This window comes from Salvelinus alpinus, chromosome 26, assembly GCF_045679555.1.
Source record: "Salvelinus alpinus chromosome 26, SLU_Salpinus.1, whole genome shotgun sequence".
In the NCBI taxonomy this organism is placed as follows: domain Eukaryota; kingdom Metazoa; phylum Chordata; class Actinopteri; order Salmoniformes; family Salmonidae; genus Salvelinus; species Salvelinus alpinus.
The window spans coordinates 14,542,975-14,560,928 of record NC_092111.1 but is presented as its reverse complement, the minus strand read 5'-3'; the positions used below and the strand labels follow the sequence as shown (position 1 = coordinate 14,560,928).

General features: G+C 42.2%; 1 protein-coding gene across 7 annotated transcripts in view; it reads right to left on the bottom strand.

Moving 5' to 3' along the window:
- LOC139554812 (myocyte-specific enhancer factor 2D homolog) overlaps positions 1-17,750 on the bottom strand; it is a 31,539-nt gene extending 13,789 nt beyond the window's left edge. For 5 of the 7 annotated variants that reach the window (XM_071367965.1, XM_071367968.1, XM_071367969.1 and 2 more), the window contains exons 1-2: positions 17,574-17,750; positions 3,329-3,716 (exon numbers count right to left, since the gene is read on the bottom strand). In XM_071367965.1, coding sequence (XP_071224066.1) covers positions 3,329-3,382 — 54 coding nt within the window. In that variant the 5' untranslated portion in view covers positions 3,383-3,716; positions 17,574-17,750. The remainder of the gene's footprint in view (positions 1-3,328; positions 3,717-17,573) is intronic. The other 2 variants (XM_071367967.1, XM_071367971.1) reach the window with 1 other exon arrangement.
- Between the last annotated feature and the right edge of the window lie 204 nt (positions 17,751-17,954).

Genomic DNA, 17,954 nt, shown 5'->3' with positions numbered 1-17,954 from the left:
GGCCTGCCTGTTCTGCTCAGAGAACATGGGGGAGGAGCAGACAGGCCGAGAATTGAGAGGAGAAAAAAAGAATTCAAAAGATATCTGTACAGCTGTCACTGCTAACTCATCCTTAGGCCATTGACTTCCCAAATACGGCAGGAAGCCAACACAATATGATGTTTTAAGCAGACCACCATAGTCCCTGTGCCGAAAAAACACTAAGTAACCTGCCTAAAACTTACGACCCGTAGCACTCACGTCTGTAGCCATGAAGTGTATATCTCACTGGTCACCCCCAAAGCCAATTCCTCCTTTCCTTCCAGTTCTCTGCTGCCAATGACTGGAACGAACTGCAAAAACCACTGAAGCTGGAGACCCATATCTCCCTTACTAGCTTTAAACACCAGCTATCAGAGCAGCTCACAGATCACTGCACCTGTACATAGCCCACCTGTAATTACCCCATCCAACTACCTCATCCCCATACTGTATTTATTTATATTGCTCCTTTGCACCCCAGTATCTCTATTTGCACATTCATCTTCTGCACATCTACCATTCCAGTGTCTAATTGCTATATTGTAATTACTTTGCCACCATGGCCTATTTATTGCCTTACCTCCCTTATCTTACCTCATTTGCACTCACTGTGTATATATTTTTTCCCCCTACTGTATTATTGACTGTATGTTTGTTTATTCCATGTGTAACTCTGTGTTGTTGTATATGTCAAACTGGTGTGCTTTTTCTTGGCAAGGTCGCAGTTGTAAATGAGAACTTGTTCTCAACTAGCCTACCTGGTTAAATAAAGGTGAAATAAAAAAATAATTTAAAACTGCTTTGAAAGGCTGGTCATGGCTCACATCAACACCATTATCCCAGAAACCCTAGACCCACTCCAATTTTCACACCACCCTAACAGATCCACAGATGATGCAATCTCTATTGCACTCCAGACTGCCCTTTCCCACCTGGACAAAATTAATACCCATGTGAGAATGCTATTCATTGATTACAGCTCAGCGCTCAACACCATAGTGCCCTCAAAGCTCATCACTAAGCTAAGGACCCTGGAACACCTCCCTCTGCAACTGAATACTGGACTTCCTGACAAGCCGCCCCCAGGTGGTGAGGGTAGGTAACACATCCGCCACGCTGATCCTCAACACAGGGGCCCCTCAGGGGTGTGTGCTCTGTCCCCTCCTGTACTCCCTGTTCACGCATGACTGCATGGCCAGGTACGACTCCAACAGCATCATTAAGTTTGCTGATGACACAGCAGTGGTAGGCCTGATCACTGAAAACGATGAGACAGCCTATAGGGAGGAGGTCAGAGACCTGGCAGTGTGGTGCCAGGACAACAACCTCTCCCTCAATGTGAGCAAGACAAAGGAGATGATTGTCAGAATACAGGAAAAAGAGGACAGAGCACACCCAATTCTCATCGAACAGGGCTGTAGTGGAGCAGGTTGAGAGCTTCAAGTTCCTTGGTGTCCACATCAACAAACTAACATGGTCCAAGCACACCAAGACAGTTGTGAAGAGGGCACGACAAAACCTATTCCCCCCTCAGGAGACTGAAAAGATTTGGCATGAGTTCTCAGATCCTCAAAAAGGTTCTACAGCTGCACCATCGAGAGCATCCTGCCCAGTTGCATCACTGCCTGGTATGGCAACTGCTCGGCTTCCGACCGCAAGGCACTACAGAGAGTAGTGCGTATGGCCCAGTACATCACTGGGGCAAAGCTTCCTGCCATCCAGGACCTCTATACCAGGCGGTGTCAGAGGAAGGCCCTAAAAATTGTCAGACTCCAGCCACCCTAGTCATAGACTGTTCTCTCTGCTACCACATGGCAAGCAGTACCGGAGCGCCAAGTCTAGGTCCAAGAGGCTTCTAAACAGCTTCTACCCCAAAGTCATAAGACTCCTGAACATCTAATCAATTGGCTACCCAGACAATTTACATATTACCTCGACTAACCGGTACCCCCGCACATTGACACTGTACCGGTAGCCCCCTGTATATAGGTCTCGCTATTCTTATTTTACTGCTGCTCTTTTACTGCTGCTCTTTAATTACTTGTTATTTCTTATTTGTATTATTATTATTTATTTTTTTAAACCTCATTGTTGGTTAGGGGCTCGTAAGTAAGCATTTCACTGTAAGGTCTACTACACCTGTTGTTTTCGGCGCATGTGACTAATAACATTTGATTTGATGCCCCATCACCTTAATTCAGCCACTTACTTAGATAACTAGCAAGTTAAACTAAGGGGTCGCGTTAACTCAGAATTCTGTTTTTCACACATAAAAAAACTAAATAATAAGCATTTAGATTTCTTATGTGTTTTTTTTATAGTAATTTCTGCAAGGCATCAGACTCATTTTGTGCTTCAATTGCACTTCTCCACTCTGATGAGAATTCAGCAGACAACACTCCGATTGAGGTGAAGCTATTTTCCTCTGGTAAAATGCTAGATTTAAGAAAAACATTTTAAGCTAATTTAGCCAACTTGTGTGGCTGCCAGCCAAGGTGTTGCACTTCTATTGTCATCTGATGAAAATTAAGCTCTTTTCTGCCAAATCTGTAGCACAAAACTATAGTTGCACGTCCCTAGTCACTCTATTGAAGCAAAAAACACCACTTTTCAATATAAAACGCGACCCCTGTCAATACACAGCTGGACTCACCTGCTCCCGTTTGACTGGCTCAATTGTTCTGGGGATCTACGGTAAGCTTCGTAATGTAAAATGATGTGACAAGTGAAATTAAGAACGAAATCTGCTTTATCTTCTAACATATTGCACAAGTTGACATCAGGTATTTATTTAAAAAGTAAACTACAAATATTAAATAGTACAGATAAACTTCAAAGAAATAGTTTCAACCGTATTGATGGTGTTGAAAAACCATCCCGTGGCTATTTCCAAATACCCCGGTATACACGGTATACAGCCCCGGTGTACACGGTATACAGCCCATGCCTAATTTGCACCTGTTATTTTTCGAACGAAACAAGCTAAAACCGTTAGTCTTATTAACCGTAAACTCTTTTTTCCTTCTCTTCAATGATGTTTGACCGTTTTTGGTCAATTTATTTCAACAGGTACGTACTTTGCACCGGTACAAACAATGAATCTAGCCCATGGTGACAAATGGGCCTTGGTGGGTTAACACATACATGGGTCAATCTGGGTATAACTGGATCGGGAGGAAGGATTACTTTCTTTTTCAGTATTCAAAGAAACAAGGCCCCATCTTTCTCACCTATTTTATAAAGAGTCGACTATAATAACAACAGCGTTGGTACAGACTTCAGAGACACGGCCACTTCTCAGTCTCACCTGTCTGTTCCTCTCATCGGTGATCCGTTGGATCTGAATCTTCTTCCTCCCCATGCTTCCTGGTGGTGGTGACTGTGTTGGCTGGGGTCAGTCAAACAGGGTCAGAAGTGCCTCCTCTCAGGCAAGGGGGGAGGTTAGCCTATTTGCTCTTTCTGGAGCACGGGCAGACTCAGAAAACACACGCCACACGCAGTCGCGCGCACACACACACTCCTCTGCCCAGGTCTGGGGTGATGGGGCAGAGGGTTTTCTGTTGCTAGAGCTGGTGGAGAGGGGGTGGGGGAGGGGTAGGGGTGGGTTGGGGGGGGGTTGCCCTCAGTTCATTGTTCACTCAGGGCAAAAGGTGACCAGTTTCTCGACCGTTGTTGTGGTGTGGACGATGTCACTCCTGGAAAGGGAGGGGAGAGAGAGTTACTTGTACATTCCTGAGGTACACACAGGAAACAACCTTTATGGTGTGTTTTAATAGAATAGATGGCGTGTTTCAGCTGTATGAGACCAAAACGCCTCAGAAACTGTGGTCTATGCTACACTGTGGGGGGGGAATAAAATGAACTGAAAGACAACTAAAGTAACCACAGACTATAAATGTATTAATTGGAGTGATTCAACAACGCAGATTTGCTCCTAATACTGCAAATTACTGTTAACATGTCTGTAAGTACTGTGTACCCAGTTATATGAGAGAAACATGTCATTTTTCAAAACCTGTGGCTCAAGGACAATAGCTCAGGTAATGCAGTCTGACCTGTCTGAGCACACACACACACACACAGTGCGTACACACACACACACCCCTCAGCTATTATGCTTCTCCAGTCAGTCAGTTTAGGCACGCACAGAGAAAGACAAGTAAATACTCCCCGCAGCTCAATGGCAGAAAGATGTCACCCTGCCATTGTCACTCCTCCCCATCAGACGTGATCCCACAGACTCACACTGAGGAAAGGCATGCTAACCGCCGCTAGCGCTTCCAACCTATTAGCCGCTAGCGCTTCCAACCTATTAGCGACAGCCTTCAATACATCAAGGCTGGTCTGTGACAACATGGTGGCGCACTAAGCGCTAGCTGCCCAGTAGAGGAATTCCCATGCACAAGGACGTCAGAGCGAAAGACGGACGGACTACGGCAAGCGTCTAAAAATACCTGTGGGGGGGTATTTGGGTTGCTTGTACTTCCAGGTGAGCCTGATAGATTAGAAGTCTATAGCATATTAGCGTGTAGCGTGATGGTTTCATAGACTAAAGTTCAATGACAAGATGAGAAGAAGCAACATGGCCAATTTCCTACTCTGGAGTCAAACCTTGTTCCTTGGGGCCTGAGACTGGTGGGTGAAGCAAAGTAGTTCGAAAACATTCTGCAGTGATTTCAAACGTTGAATACTGAAGAGGGAACTAAAATGACTAACAGATATCAGAATCACCTTCTTTCGCCAAGAACATTTACACATGCCCGGAATTAGCCATCCCCCTTAACATTAGGCACTTCCTGCCAAAGCCCAAAGCCATTGAACCTGGAACAAAGCTGATTATTTTTCCCCGTAGTCCACACAATATGTTTACTCTTTTAGCAGGGGTTCATTTCCATTCAGCATACATTTTCATTACACGCATGAACAAGCTACAAAGATTAATTACATCCTCATATTCCTCTCATAAGACTCTGTTGTAAGTAGGCCCACATCTCGAGAGGGTCTTACGGGGTCTTTGTAAAACTGTGTTCAATTAGCTGTTCTCGGAGTTCGATGAACAACATATTTGGCACTGGTTTGTACCGTCCATATTTTTGGTGTTTAGGCTTATATGAATTCATGAGCGGTTTTAATACAAACCCAGGCTATAGCCTAGTGCCCCCCTAAGCTGGGATCAGAAGCATAAGGGAACGCACCTCTATTCCAATCTCATTCCATGTGTCGTACAGTATTGCAGCTTCCCTAGAGGCTAAGTGCATTGAGTCCAATTAATGCTCAGTCGGAGGGAAATCCTGCATACACAGTGGGTCACCAGGATCAATGTTGAGGTAAATTGCACTATAACCAATGACCGAAAGGAAACCAGGTACATTTGCACAGACCATAGTAACCCCCACCTCAGTCAGAACCCACCTGTGTCCTTTAGTACATGTGTCTGTGCCATCCACCTTCATATTCACAAGTCACATGTTTCACTACTTCTAGAGACTGTTTCAATTTGAGGGGGAACATGTTCAGAATTCACACTCGTCTGTCAGGTCTCTGACAGCCATGCAAGGTTGTCATGGCCCCTCACTGTGTGCTCACAGTGCTATAGCCACACTTGTTTGATGGTTTGGACTGATATGACAAACTTGGCATGATGTGGCCAAGCTAAAGCTCATTTTAGCAACCAACCAAGGATTCCAGGATAATATGGAATCGTGTAAGACAAACACATGGGTTTAGCATGCTAAGCGACCACATATCATTGAATATGGAACTATTCAGTTACACTGATAGGCCTGTCTGTCATTCAATGTGATGGTGTCTAACTGTTACACCAAATGACAGACAACTGTCACTGTACTATCCAATAATGCCACCACAACTTATCTACACATGAACACAGCCTTGTGGCTGTTATGTAAATGCCAAAAGCATTTCCCCTTCAAGCGCTGACCCTTCAAGCCCCTAGCTTTTCAGTGGGATCATTCTGAGGCCAGATGGAAAATATGCAAAGCCATCTCTGTAGCTGGTGGAGAGCACTTAGATCCTCCACAAAACCAGCTTTATTTCATCATTAAAGGCCTCGGGGAAAGTGAGGACTGGGGGGGGTGGGGGTGGGAATGTGCTGCCAATGTACATTACCAGTCAAGTTTGGACACACCTACTCATTCCAGGGTTTTTTGTTATTTTCTACACTGTAGAATAATAGTGAAGACATTAAAACTATTAAATAACACAACCAAAAGTGTTTAAAAAAATCTAAATATGTTATATTTGAGATTCTTCAAAGTAACCACCCTTTGCCTTGATGACAGCTTTGCTAAATACATTCATGTGAACACAAAAACACATTTTACAGTAAATTAAACATGACCTAATTTGCCCAAACAGCACATCAGAAATGATAAATACACCAAAGCTCTCCATTCCAATATCACGACTGAAAACAAACTTAAATTGTGTGTTTATATGATGGCAAGTGCCATTATAAGACAGTGTTAGAGCAGGGCTTTGCCTATGTAGGTCACAGACAGTTAACAGTCTGAAGACACTGGCCATGACAGGAAAATGAACTCCAAAAGCACCCAAGTGTTCATCCCTGTGATCATTTCCATTATCAGACATTACATTCGCTTGAGAGTGTTTCATCTGAATAAAAGCCTATGGCACAATGTGACACTCCATCGAGGGAAACTGCATGTAGGTGACTATGTTCATATTGGGCAAGAAAATGGCTTTTTTATCTTCTATCACCATATTCATGGTAATCCTAGACATTAGAACTCACGTTCTATCCTCTCCTGAAAATGAGATCAGTCCTTGATTCCAATGTCTGTTCACTCACTTTTCCAGATTTTTTATATTTTCTTCCAGTAAAAATAATATATATTACAATTTAGCCTCTTTGCACTTGCCCCCTTTCTCGACAGAACAATTAGTTAACAGCGGCTGGTGAGCTCAGGGAATAAGTTGTGGATGTGCCAAACCACAACAGTATACCACAGAACAAAATCCATATAAAAAATATATAACCAAGAATCAACTACAAAAGCTTACAACCCAAAACCTCCACACAAAAATATTCTCCACCCAAATGTCCGAAATTGAGACTAGGACAAACTGTAGCTGGTTAAGAGGCTGACCCTGCATAAATACCTCAACATGAGCTATTGCAGCAAAGGCCCAAGCAGCATGGGGAGGGGGGGGGGGGGGGGTGAATGACACACGAGGAGTAAAAACTCTGCAACCTAACAAGTTCTTGACTTTGCTGACATATTCGGCTATAGTTGGTCTATTGCATTAGCCGTAGAATGAACCAGAACAAGGATTCTGCTCTGCAAGGCATGTCCTCCCTGTGCTGCACTTGGCATGGCTACTCCCTCTCATTACTCTAATTGACACATCCATCCTCCCCCTTAAGGCGCTGATGGCTCAATTAAGACCTGGCTGGAGGACTGATTAGACGCAAAGATAATGAGGCCGCGGCTCGACTCACGCTGAACCAGAGCAGAACCGAGCTCACTCTGACAGTGACATTACAGGAACCTCAGAGCTAAAGGAGAGACTTGGCTTTCAACTTGAGCCCAGACTGACACTGGACGGGCTCGGGCAGAAAAATATGTTAGTCTGAAATGGACCGCTCCGGGTTGCTGAGACCCTACATGGAACGCCTCATCTGTCAAGGGCAGGCCTTCAGTCACCTTGGTTCTATCGACCTGCCTGGACACCCCCTTGAAACACTGCTTTCGCACCCTGTGAAAATGTCCTCTGATTAAAAGAGAGAGCACAATCAAGCCAGGCGAGGCATTTGTCGGTTTGAATGGTGTACAGTAATTAGTGGCACAGACCTTTCAGCAGATTTCGCATTGGTCAATGAAATGTGGGCAAAGCCCTAGAATGAGGACCAAGCCTTGAAGAGGGCAGCTTATAGTACTCATCGGTTATCGGACTCCAGCTAATGGAAGGATCTGTCGTTATTACTTCACAGCGGAGGAAAGGTTGAGAAAATGACAGTTCTGTCTTTTTTCGTGAGTCTATGTTTAGTGGTTTGCAAAGACTTTGCTGGGTTACATGCAGAGAGGTAGAGACCCGATAATTAGTATTTTTAGATACAGCTTCACCTTCTTGATCACTCAGCCTTATCCCACCATGAAACTCACCTAGGCCTACTGGGTTCTCTCTATAACCTCTCCTCATATTCATTTCATTATGGCCCTCTTGAATTTCAGACTTTTCCTTGGTCGCCTCACATCCCTCTCCTCTGACCTTTTCTATTGATGGAGATGACCTCTGATATCTTCAATCTCCTCATGCGCCAGAAGTCTCACACACCAGGGCTACATGGAGTCTCTGCAATGAATACTGTCACATTGGCTTCCCATAGCAAACTCTTGTTGAGGGAAGAGCGTTCACAGGTCCTGTCAAGGGTGACTGCCACTAGGGGCAGTCAGGTCTATAGCGGAACATGACAGGTGCGAACTAAATTGTGTCAATAAGTGAGTTCCTGGTGTGTCAGCGTGTGACCATAAGAGCACATGGTGAGCAGTATTACAAAGGGATTTGTCTGCCATTGAAATCCTTGGGCGGGTCACCTAAATCCAAACAGTAAAATATATACATTTTATTTTAAAATCGGGATGGAAAAACCTTTCAGTGTAAACTTAAAATGACTACAACCAGAACGTATGTAGAAAAGATAAATTACCTAATCTATTTTTAAATAATATTTGGAGAACTAACAAATCATCAAAATAAAAGCTAGACAGTCAGGGAAAAAATAAACAATTCCAAAAACAATTTAGCAGAATAGATTCTGTTCTTATGTTTGAGGAAAAGAACACATCATTAGCCATGGCAAAGAATTGTAGGAAATAAGCTTTAATAACAGCAACAATTTCTCACAACTCCATGGAGATATTTGCAGAATTGCAGGAAATTGGCTACACCGCCAATATGGGGGCATCTAAAAAACGCCACACCCACCTTTCCTTCAGTTCAAGCAGACAACTGACAGGAGAAGAGGAACACGCTTTGCTACTGTGGCCAACTTTATATATAAACAAGCCGAGCCAGCCTTTATCTCATTCACTATAGTTCATCCTATAGTGTAAATCAGTGGGAGCTACGGTTCCTGTTGAAGATTTGGTGAAGAGAAACAATGTTTACAATTAACATTGGAAACATCAACTTTTTGACCAACATGGTTAATGTTTTTAGCAACAAAAAAAAAAGTACAAATTATTTTCTTGGTTAACTTGAGTTCATTGATATAGGTTGGTGGTGAGGTGTGTCACATGTACAATTACTTGACGAGTGAACTGGCTAGTGGCCATCTGACAGCATCTTCCCGAAGATCTCACAAAGTGACAGATTAGTCTCTTGGTCTGTCAATTAGCACAGTTGGCGTAGAGTGGCTTGTGATACTGTGTTCTGAAGGTTGTAAGTTCACATTGGTTTCTGATATTAGGCTATTTCTGATAACAGCTTTCATGTGTATTCTATTGTTTCCTTTGTAATATTTAATCTGTTTTTTTTTTTGTTTTTTTACATCCCATGAATTCCCAACAAAGTCAAAAGTTGGTTTAACTCTGGCTGATGTTTTGTGTAGCAAACTACAGTGAGCTCCAAAAGTATTGGGACAGTTACAAAGTTGTTTTGGCTCTGTTCCCCATTTGAGGGCATTTTCATCCATATTGGGTGAACCATTTAGAAATTGCAGCACTTTTTGTACATAGTTAACTATTTGGTCCCATATTCATAGCACGCAATGACTACATCAAACGTGTGACTCTACGAATGAGTTGGATGCATTTCCGGTTTGTTTTTCGTTGCGTTTAAGATTATTATTGCAAATAAGAATAGCCCGTCTCTAAACAAATTATTGTGGATGCTATCATGATTACGGATAATCCTGAATGAAACGTGAATAATAATAAGTGAGAAAGTTAGATGCACAAATATCCCCCCAACGTTAACCTCCTGTGTTATTGTAATGGTGAGCATGTCTTGGGGGTATGATATTTGTGCGTCTAACTTTCTCACTCATGATTCACTATTTATTCAGGATTATACAACAGGTGGGTCTAATCCTGAATGCTGGTTAAAACCGCATTCCAGCCGGTGTTTATTCCACAAATTACCACCAGCTAAATCTATGACGTTAAAATGCCTATTTACTCAGTTCCATCTGACTGCGGAATCCACTGTCTCATCAGCCCAAGCAGACAAGTTATTAACTTGATCTCCACTATCAAAATACATCTAGACCTTCTCACATTTCTTTTAGTCTAACATTTAGTTTTCAACTGCAGAGATTTGTATAAACCTTGCTGTCTGTCTCTGACATTTGCAACTTTGTTTCATTAATCAAATTCGATCTGCAGCTGTCGGGTAGTAATGAGCGTGTCGGGGGAAGAGAGTCAGGCAGCGTTTCTCAGACAGTAAAAATCATGAATCAGCTGGCATATTTTTTATGGAAATATACAAAGAAATGTCAATTGAAAGAAGGTCAAACAAAACAAAGTGCAGCTAGTTTGCAGTCTTTCCAGCTTCAGTTTGAAGTGATTGTGTTAGCTGTGTTGTTGGCTAGCTCCTCTGAACAACAGTGTCCCGACGAGAGGACATTTCTATGCCAGGTTATATCGCACCTCATTGTTATGGATGTGTCCAAATAAATGTCACTAGAAAACAGTTTAAACAAATGCAAATGAAGCTACTTTGCGGTTATTCTGGCAGCACGTTTTGACATGACTAAATTAGCCGTAGTTGGCTAGCTAGCAAGCAAGGGATAAGAACGAACAACTTGGTCGTGTCCATAGATGCAGAACAAAAAGACTGAATCGTTTTCTAGCAACTGAACCGATAGAAGGAACGACCAGCTGGCTTGGGTAGCAACCCTAGATTTGTGTCGAGACTATATCTTGTGGAAGGATGAAATAGTATGAATAAAATCAAAATAACTTGAATGAAAATATGTCAATCATTATTTGAATATGTTGGTAACCAATTGTATAAAAGTGATAATGACCTCGAAGCCGGTTTTTGGAGGATTTATTGGCACGGTTTGCCGACCCTCGACGAACACCCATGTCAAAATATCCTCCAAATACCATCTTCTTGGGCATCATCACTTAATTATCTGTAATCATTGTAGCATCCAAATTAATGTAGAGGTGTATCGAAACATTCTATTCTTATTTACAATAACAGTGACTCCAACATGGCACAATACATGATTTACCATTAATTTCGATTGGGCACAAAATAATCTGAAACAAACAAAAACAGCAAATGCATCCAGCAAGTTTGTAAAGTCAAACGCTTGATGCATTCATTGAGAGCTAGGAATAAGGGACCAAAGACTAAACTTTTTACAACTTTAATGCACGTGAATTTGTCCAAATACATTTAGTCTCCTAAAATGGGGGGGGGACTATGTACACAAACTGATGTAATTTCTAAACGGTTCACCCGATATGGATGAAAAAACCCTCAGATTAAAGCTGACAGTCTGCACTTCAACCTCAGTCATTCCATAATTTAAAATCCAAAGTGCTGTATTACAGAGCCAAAACAACAAATTGTCACTGTCCCAATACAGTATGAAATCCAGTGAGCTACAAAAGTAAGTATGGCTTGCAATAACCATGATGAGATTTCATTACATTGTAGCACATTACCCATGTTGGGTTAGACGGGTATATTTTCAAGAATGTATTTAATAACCCAGAGAAATGGGAATCTACATGATCAAATATCCTTCAGACTGGCATACTCCTACCCCAGAAGCAGCATTGGGATCAGACGAAGAGCTCTTGGGACCCGGTTCTTAGCCTGGAGGGGAATAGCAGCCGTTTTATGGGCACCTGACCAATTGTGCCATTTTGTGTGTTCCTTTGCAATGATGGTAACTTTTTTTGTACATAATGTTTCCGCCATTGTTTCACTTGACCAAAGAGAGCTTCTGAACATCAGAGCAGCGATCGCTAACCTCTACTTCAACGAGTTGGCGGTGAAGGACATTCTGCTCATCCCGGACCAGAACCAAATCCCTGACACTCGAAAAAGGAAGATGCGGCGTTAAAAAGGAGGCCGGTGTGCGGGATACCTGACGAGACTACGTCGGCGAGTGGATAAACCGCCTCTACCCTCCGTTCTATTGGCGAACATGCAATCGCTGTACAATAAACTGGACCAACTCCAGTCGAGACTATCCTATCGATGTGATCTGAAGAACTATATCCTGTGTGGCTGATGTGGCTGAACAAGGACGTCTCGAGATTCTGCTCACCTGAGTTAGAATACCTCATAATAAGCTGTAGACCATACTATTTAAAAATAGAGTTACATTTTTCGTAGCTGTCCATTTACCATCACAAACCTATGCTGGCACAAAGGCCGCACTCAACAAGCTGTATAGGGCCATAAGCAAACAAGAAAATGCACATCCAGAGGCTGCGCTTCTCGTGGCCGGTGAACTGAAATCCGTATTACCTACATTTCTACCAGCAGGTCACCTGTGCAACTACAGGCAACAACAAAAAAATCCACAGACTCATATAAAGCTCCCCCTCCATTTGGCAAATTTGACCATAGCGCCATCTTCCTGATTCCTGCTTACAAGCAAAAACTCAAAAAGTACCAGTTACGTCATCAATACGGAAGTGGTCAAATGAAGCGGATGCTAAGCTACAGGACTGTTTAGCTAACAGAATGGATTATGTTCCGGGATTCATCAGATGGCATTGATTTGTTAACCACATCAGTCACCGGCATTCATTAATAGGTGCATTGACGACATCGTCCCCACAGTGACCACACATACATATCCCAACCAGAAGCAATGAATTACAGGCAACATCCACACTGAGCTAAAGGGTAGAGCTGCCGCTTTCAAGGAGCGGGACAATAATCCAGATGTTTATAGGAAATCCCCCTACGATCTCTGACGAACCATCAAACAATACAGCTCAATCGAGTCCAGGCTTAACTGAATGACAGACAAACTAAATTCCTAAATTTATATTCTGAGGTAGACCTCATCTCCAGGGAATGCTCCTCAGAGACAGGGCAGCTGGCTTGGAACCCCCCCCCCCCCCCCACTGGGGGAAAAGAGTTCCAATGACGGGCCATAAGGTTATTAATGGTCATTGGAAGACTTGTTGCAAAACAAGTGGGAGACAAGGTTGAGTTAAATTAAATAAAAAAAACATGAGCTGGTGCACACCCAGAATAATAGTTTGTATGGAGGTGCTGACTAACGGCGAATAAACGATAAACTATCAAAATAAATAAAGTCGCACACTCCCGAGTATAATTTCCCAGCAATTTAATGGGTATTTACCAACGTTTCGGCCCGAAACATTGGTAAAAACCCATTAAATTGCTGGGAGATTATACTCGGGAGTGTGCGACTTTATTTATTTTGATAGTTTATAGACAATGTGAAGTTGACAAATACTCCCCTAGATTCATGCCCATTGATCGAAAGGATAGTGATTATTGCACGAGTGAGCCAATAGGTTAAATCAGCAATCGTGGAGGAATTGCCTTAGAGTGACATGCTCATAGGCTGAAGTTTAATAAGTGAATGACATTCCACGCACTTGGTAATAGGAGAGGAAGAGAGACGTGATGCTAAGCTGATGAGGTAACATTTTGACACCACCCTACACCTGCCATGCTAATGAGTGAGAGGAAGCGATGTGAATGAGTTTATTAGAAACTAATGAAAAGTGACAATCCATTCAGAAGAGCCTTACTGATTGAACTTTGGTAACTACATGACAAATTAAATCCTACTCCGTCTCTCGTAAACTATCACGGATTACAAAGGGAAACCCAGCTGTGAGCTGCCCAGTGATGCCAGCCTACCAGACGAGCGGAATGCCATCAATACATACAGTTGAAGTCAGAAGTTTACATACACCCTAGCCAAATAAATGTAAACTCAGTTTTTTACAATTCCTGACATTTAATCCTAGTAAAAATTCCCTGTTTTAGGTCAGTTAGGATCACCACTTTATTTTAAGAATGGGAAATGTCAGAATAATAGTAAAGAGAATTATTTATTTCAGCTTTTATTTCTTTCACCACATTCCCAGTGGGTCAGAAGTTTACATACACCCAATTAATATTTGGTAGCATTGCCTTTAAATTGTTTAACTTGGGTCGCACGTGTCGGGTAGTCTTCCACAAGCTTCCCACAATAAATTGGGTGAATTTTGGCCGCCTGACAGAGGTGATGTAACTGAGTCAGGTTTGTAGGCCTCCTTGCTCGCACACGTTTTTTCAGTTCTGCCCATAAATTTTCTATGGGATTGAGGTCAGGGATTTGTGATGGCTACTACAATACCTTGATTTTGTTGTCCTTAGGCCATTTTGCCACAACTTTGGAAGTATGCTTGGAGTCACTGTCCATTTGGAAGACCCATTTGCGACCAAGTCTTCAGATGTTGGTTCAATATATCCACATATCCACCTCCCTCACAATGCCATCTATTTTGTGAAGTGCACCAGTCTCTCCTGCAGCAAAGCACCCCCACAATATGATGCTGCCACCCCTGTGCTTCACGGTTGGAATGGTGTTCTTCGGCTTACAAGCCTCCCTTTTTCCTCCTAACATAACGATGGTCATTATGGACAAACAGTTCTATTTTTGTTTCATCAGACCAGAGGACATTTCTCCAAGAAGTACAATCTTTGTCCCCATGTGCAGGTGCAAACCGTAGTCTGGCTTTCTTTTTTAATAGCGGGTTTGGAGCAGTGGCTTCTTCCTTGCTGAGCAGCCTTTCAGGTTGTGTCGATATAGGACTCGCTTTACTGTGGATAAAGATACTTTTGTAGCCGTTTCCTCCTGCATCTTCACAAGGTCCTTGCTGTTGTTCTGGGATTGATTTGCACTTTTCACACCAAAGTACGTTTATCGCTAGGAGACAGAACGCGTCTCCTTCCTGAGAGGTATGATGGCTGCGTGGTCCCATGGTGTTTATACTTGCATACTATTGTTTGTACCAATGAACGTGGTACTTTCAGGCGTTTGGAAATTGCTCCCAAGGATGAACCAGACTTGCGAAGGTCTACAATTTATTTTCTGAAGTCTTGGCTGATTTCTTTTGATTTTCCCATGATGTCAAGCAAAGAGGCACTGAGTTTGAAGGTAGGCCTTGAAATACATCCACAGGTACACCTCCAATTGACTCAAATGATGTCAATTAGCCCATCAGAAGCTTCTAAAGCCATGACATTTTCTGGAATTCTCCAAACTGTTTAAAGGCAGAGTCAACTTAGTGTATGTGATCTTCTGACCCACTGGAATTGTGATACAGTGAATTATAAGTGAAATAATCTGTCTGCAAACAATTGTTGGAAAAATTACTTGTGTCATGCACAAAGTAGATGTCCTAACCGACTTGCCAAAACTATAGTTTGTTAACAAGAAATTTGTGGAGTGGTTGACAAATGAGTTTGAATGACTAAAACCTAAGTGTATGTAAACTTCCGACTTCAACTGTACATACATACCAGGCAGTGTAAGACTCCAGCCACCCCAGTCATAGACTGTTCTCTCTGCTACCACACGGCAAGTGGTACCGGAGTGCCATGTCTGGGACCAAAAGGCTCCTGAACAGCTTCTACCCCCAGGCCATAAGACTGCTGAACTGTTAATCAAGCGGCTATCAGAACTATTTGCATTGACACCCTTGTATTGTTTTTTGTTTTTTCACTGACTCTAGGCACACTCACTGAACTCTACACACACAAAATTACATCAACTACCTCGTATCCCTGCACATTGACTCTGTAACGGTACTCCTATATAACCTTGTTATTTTAGTGTGTTACTATTTCCTTTTTTATTTAGCACATTTCTTACTTTTTAACTCTGCATTGTTCGGAATGGGTTTGTAAGTAAACATTTCATGGTCAAGTCCAAACCCGTTGTATTTGACGCATGTGACAAAATTTGATTTGACCATCCACACAACATGGCTGCCAACTTTCAGGTCACGTGATATTGAAATGATTAACGTTCCACTATGAATCTAAAAATCAAGGCCCGGAATCTAATATTAATGTCTGCTGATGGGTCAAGAGGTTACGCATAAACCAAAGTACAGTATTTAGGTAGATTAACAGCTAGGGAATCCCTACCCTCTGTACTATGGCACTGCTCACAGAGATCTGAGCACATTTCCCTCATGTGAGGTAACATCTGTTATATTTGAATGGTGCTCAAGGCCTTCCAAATACTTTCAAATGACCATCTCTGCATTAGAGGCTTCATACAACAACTTTTCCTTCAAAATGTAATCATAGAATGTATTAAAGTAATGCTGTATGTAGGCCCCTTGGTGCAGTACAGAGCATATGGCATATGATCTCCAAACCCCAGTATCACAAATGAGTAATTTGTTGCTTGTTAAGAATAACATTCAAAGAAAGTTAATCAAAGTGCAATAATGACATGAGATTTGAAGAGGTATAGTGATTTTAAAATGAAAAAGAAAATGGAAGAAAAAAAAACTGTCAAACTTCATTTATCAGTATACTCTGACATCTATGTTTTGCTCTTGATAGCTAGCCTACCTGAGTATTTCGTCACTGACAGCTACATTGAAAATTAAAGTATTGCTGTTAATCCTGGGGAAATATATGGCCTAAAGTGTAAACTGCTTGTAGCCTGAAGTGTAAACTATTATTTTCTTAGAAAAATAATTGGCAAACAAAGTTAGATAAAAATGCCAGCGTTACCGACTTGCAATTCCGAGTTGGATGACCGTTTAAACGATTTTTCCAGTCGGAGCTCGTTTTTTCCCCGAGTTCCCAGTCGTCTTGAACACACTGAAGTCCGAGATTTCCGAATTCCCAGTTGTTTGAACGCGGCAAGTGTTCCGTTGTTTTGAAAACAACGGGGAGTTCGGAACTCGGAAATCTCCGACTGAGCGTTGAAAACAACTGGGACCTCGGAAAAAAACGAACTCCGACTGGGAAAAATACATTTGAACGATCATCCAATTCTGCCCTCTTTCTAGAACTCCGACTTAACGACCTGAAGATCACTAACGTCATGATTTGACCACGTATTTTTCCAGAGTTCCCAGTTGTTGTTAACGCAGCAATTGACAGGCAGAAAATGTATCCGCTGTGACAGCTCGCTCTAGCTCTTATTTTGGTTGTGGCCCTGTTGTCAACGTGCACGCACCTCTTCCGTTCTAAACCGAGAGCTTTCACTGTTCACACCATCATGGAGGGTTCATCTGTCGTCTAGCGAAGGTGCTCTTTAGGCCATTTCACGATCTCTGACGAATCCGACCGACAGCCATTAGCCTACCTTGCTTGAAAACCTCAACTCTTCCGACAAATACAACCCAACCATCTAGTCAGTTATGAATGCGACTACTGGGCCGACAAGTTATAATCAAAATACAATTGAGGTGAATCATGTTGTCAATACGAATTAGCCTATTATAAGCTATCCGTCTGACAACAATTGTTTGATTAAAACAATCATTCGTTTTCTTACAAGGAAAAATACGCAGAAAGCAAATTATCATTCCACTTACCCTGAAATATCACACCGACAATGGTGTGAAAAGATACAGGAATGGTTTAAAATAGAAACGTAATGAAAAGACAAAGCGCTATAATCATGATCGATGTCTCTTTAGAGAAATCCACTCTAGCCTTTTCCGTTTAACGTAAAATGTAACTATTCAGTTCAGCCAAACGATACAGTGTACCTAGTGCACAATTTACGTCATTGACACCAGTGCATGAGTGACTTGTAAAGAAGCCAATAGGAAGCTAATACTATAGCTTCAACGCCTTTAGTGACTTGTAAAAAGCCAATAAGAAGCTAATACTATAACGTCAAGGCCAATCACAGTAGAAGTTACTGTACATGGGCAGGGCATGAAAGAGATGCGATGACGGCCATGTTCTAC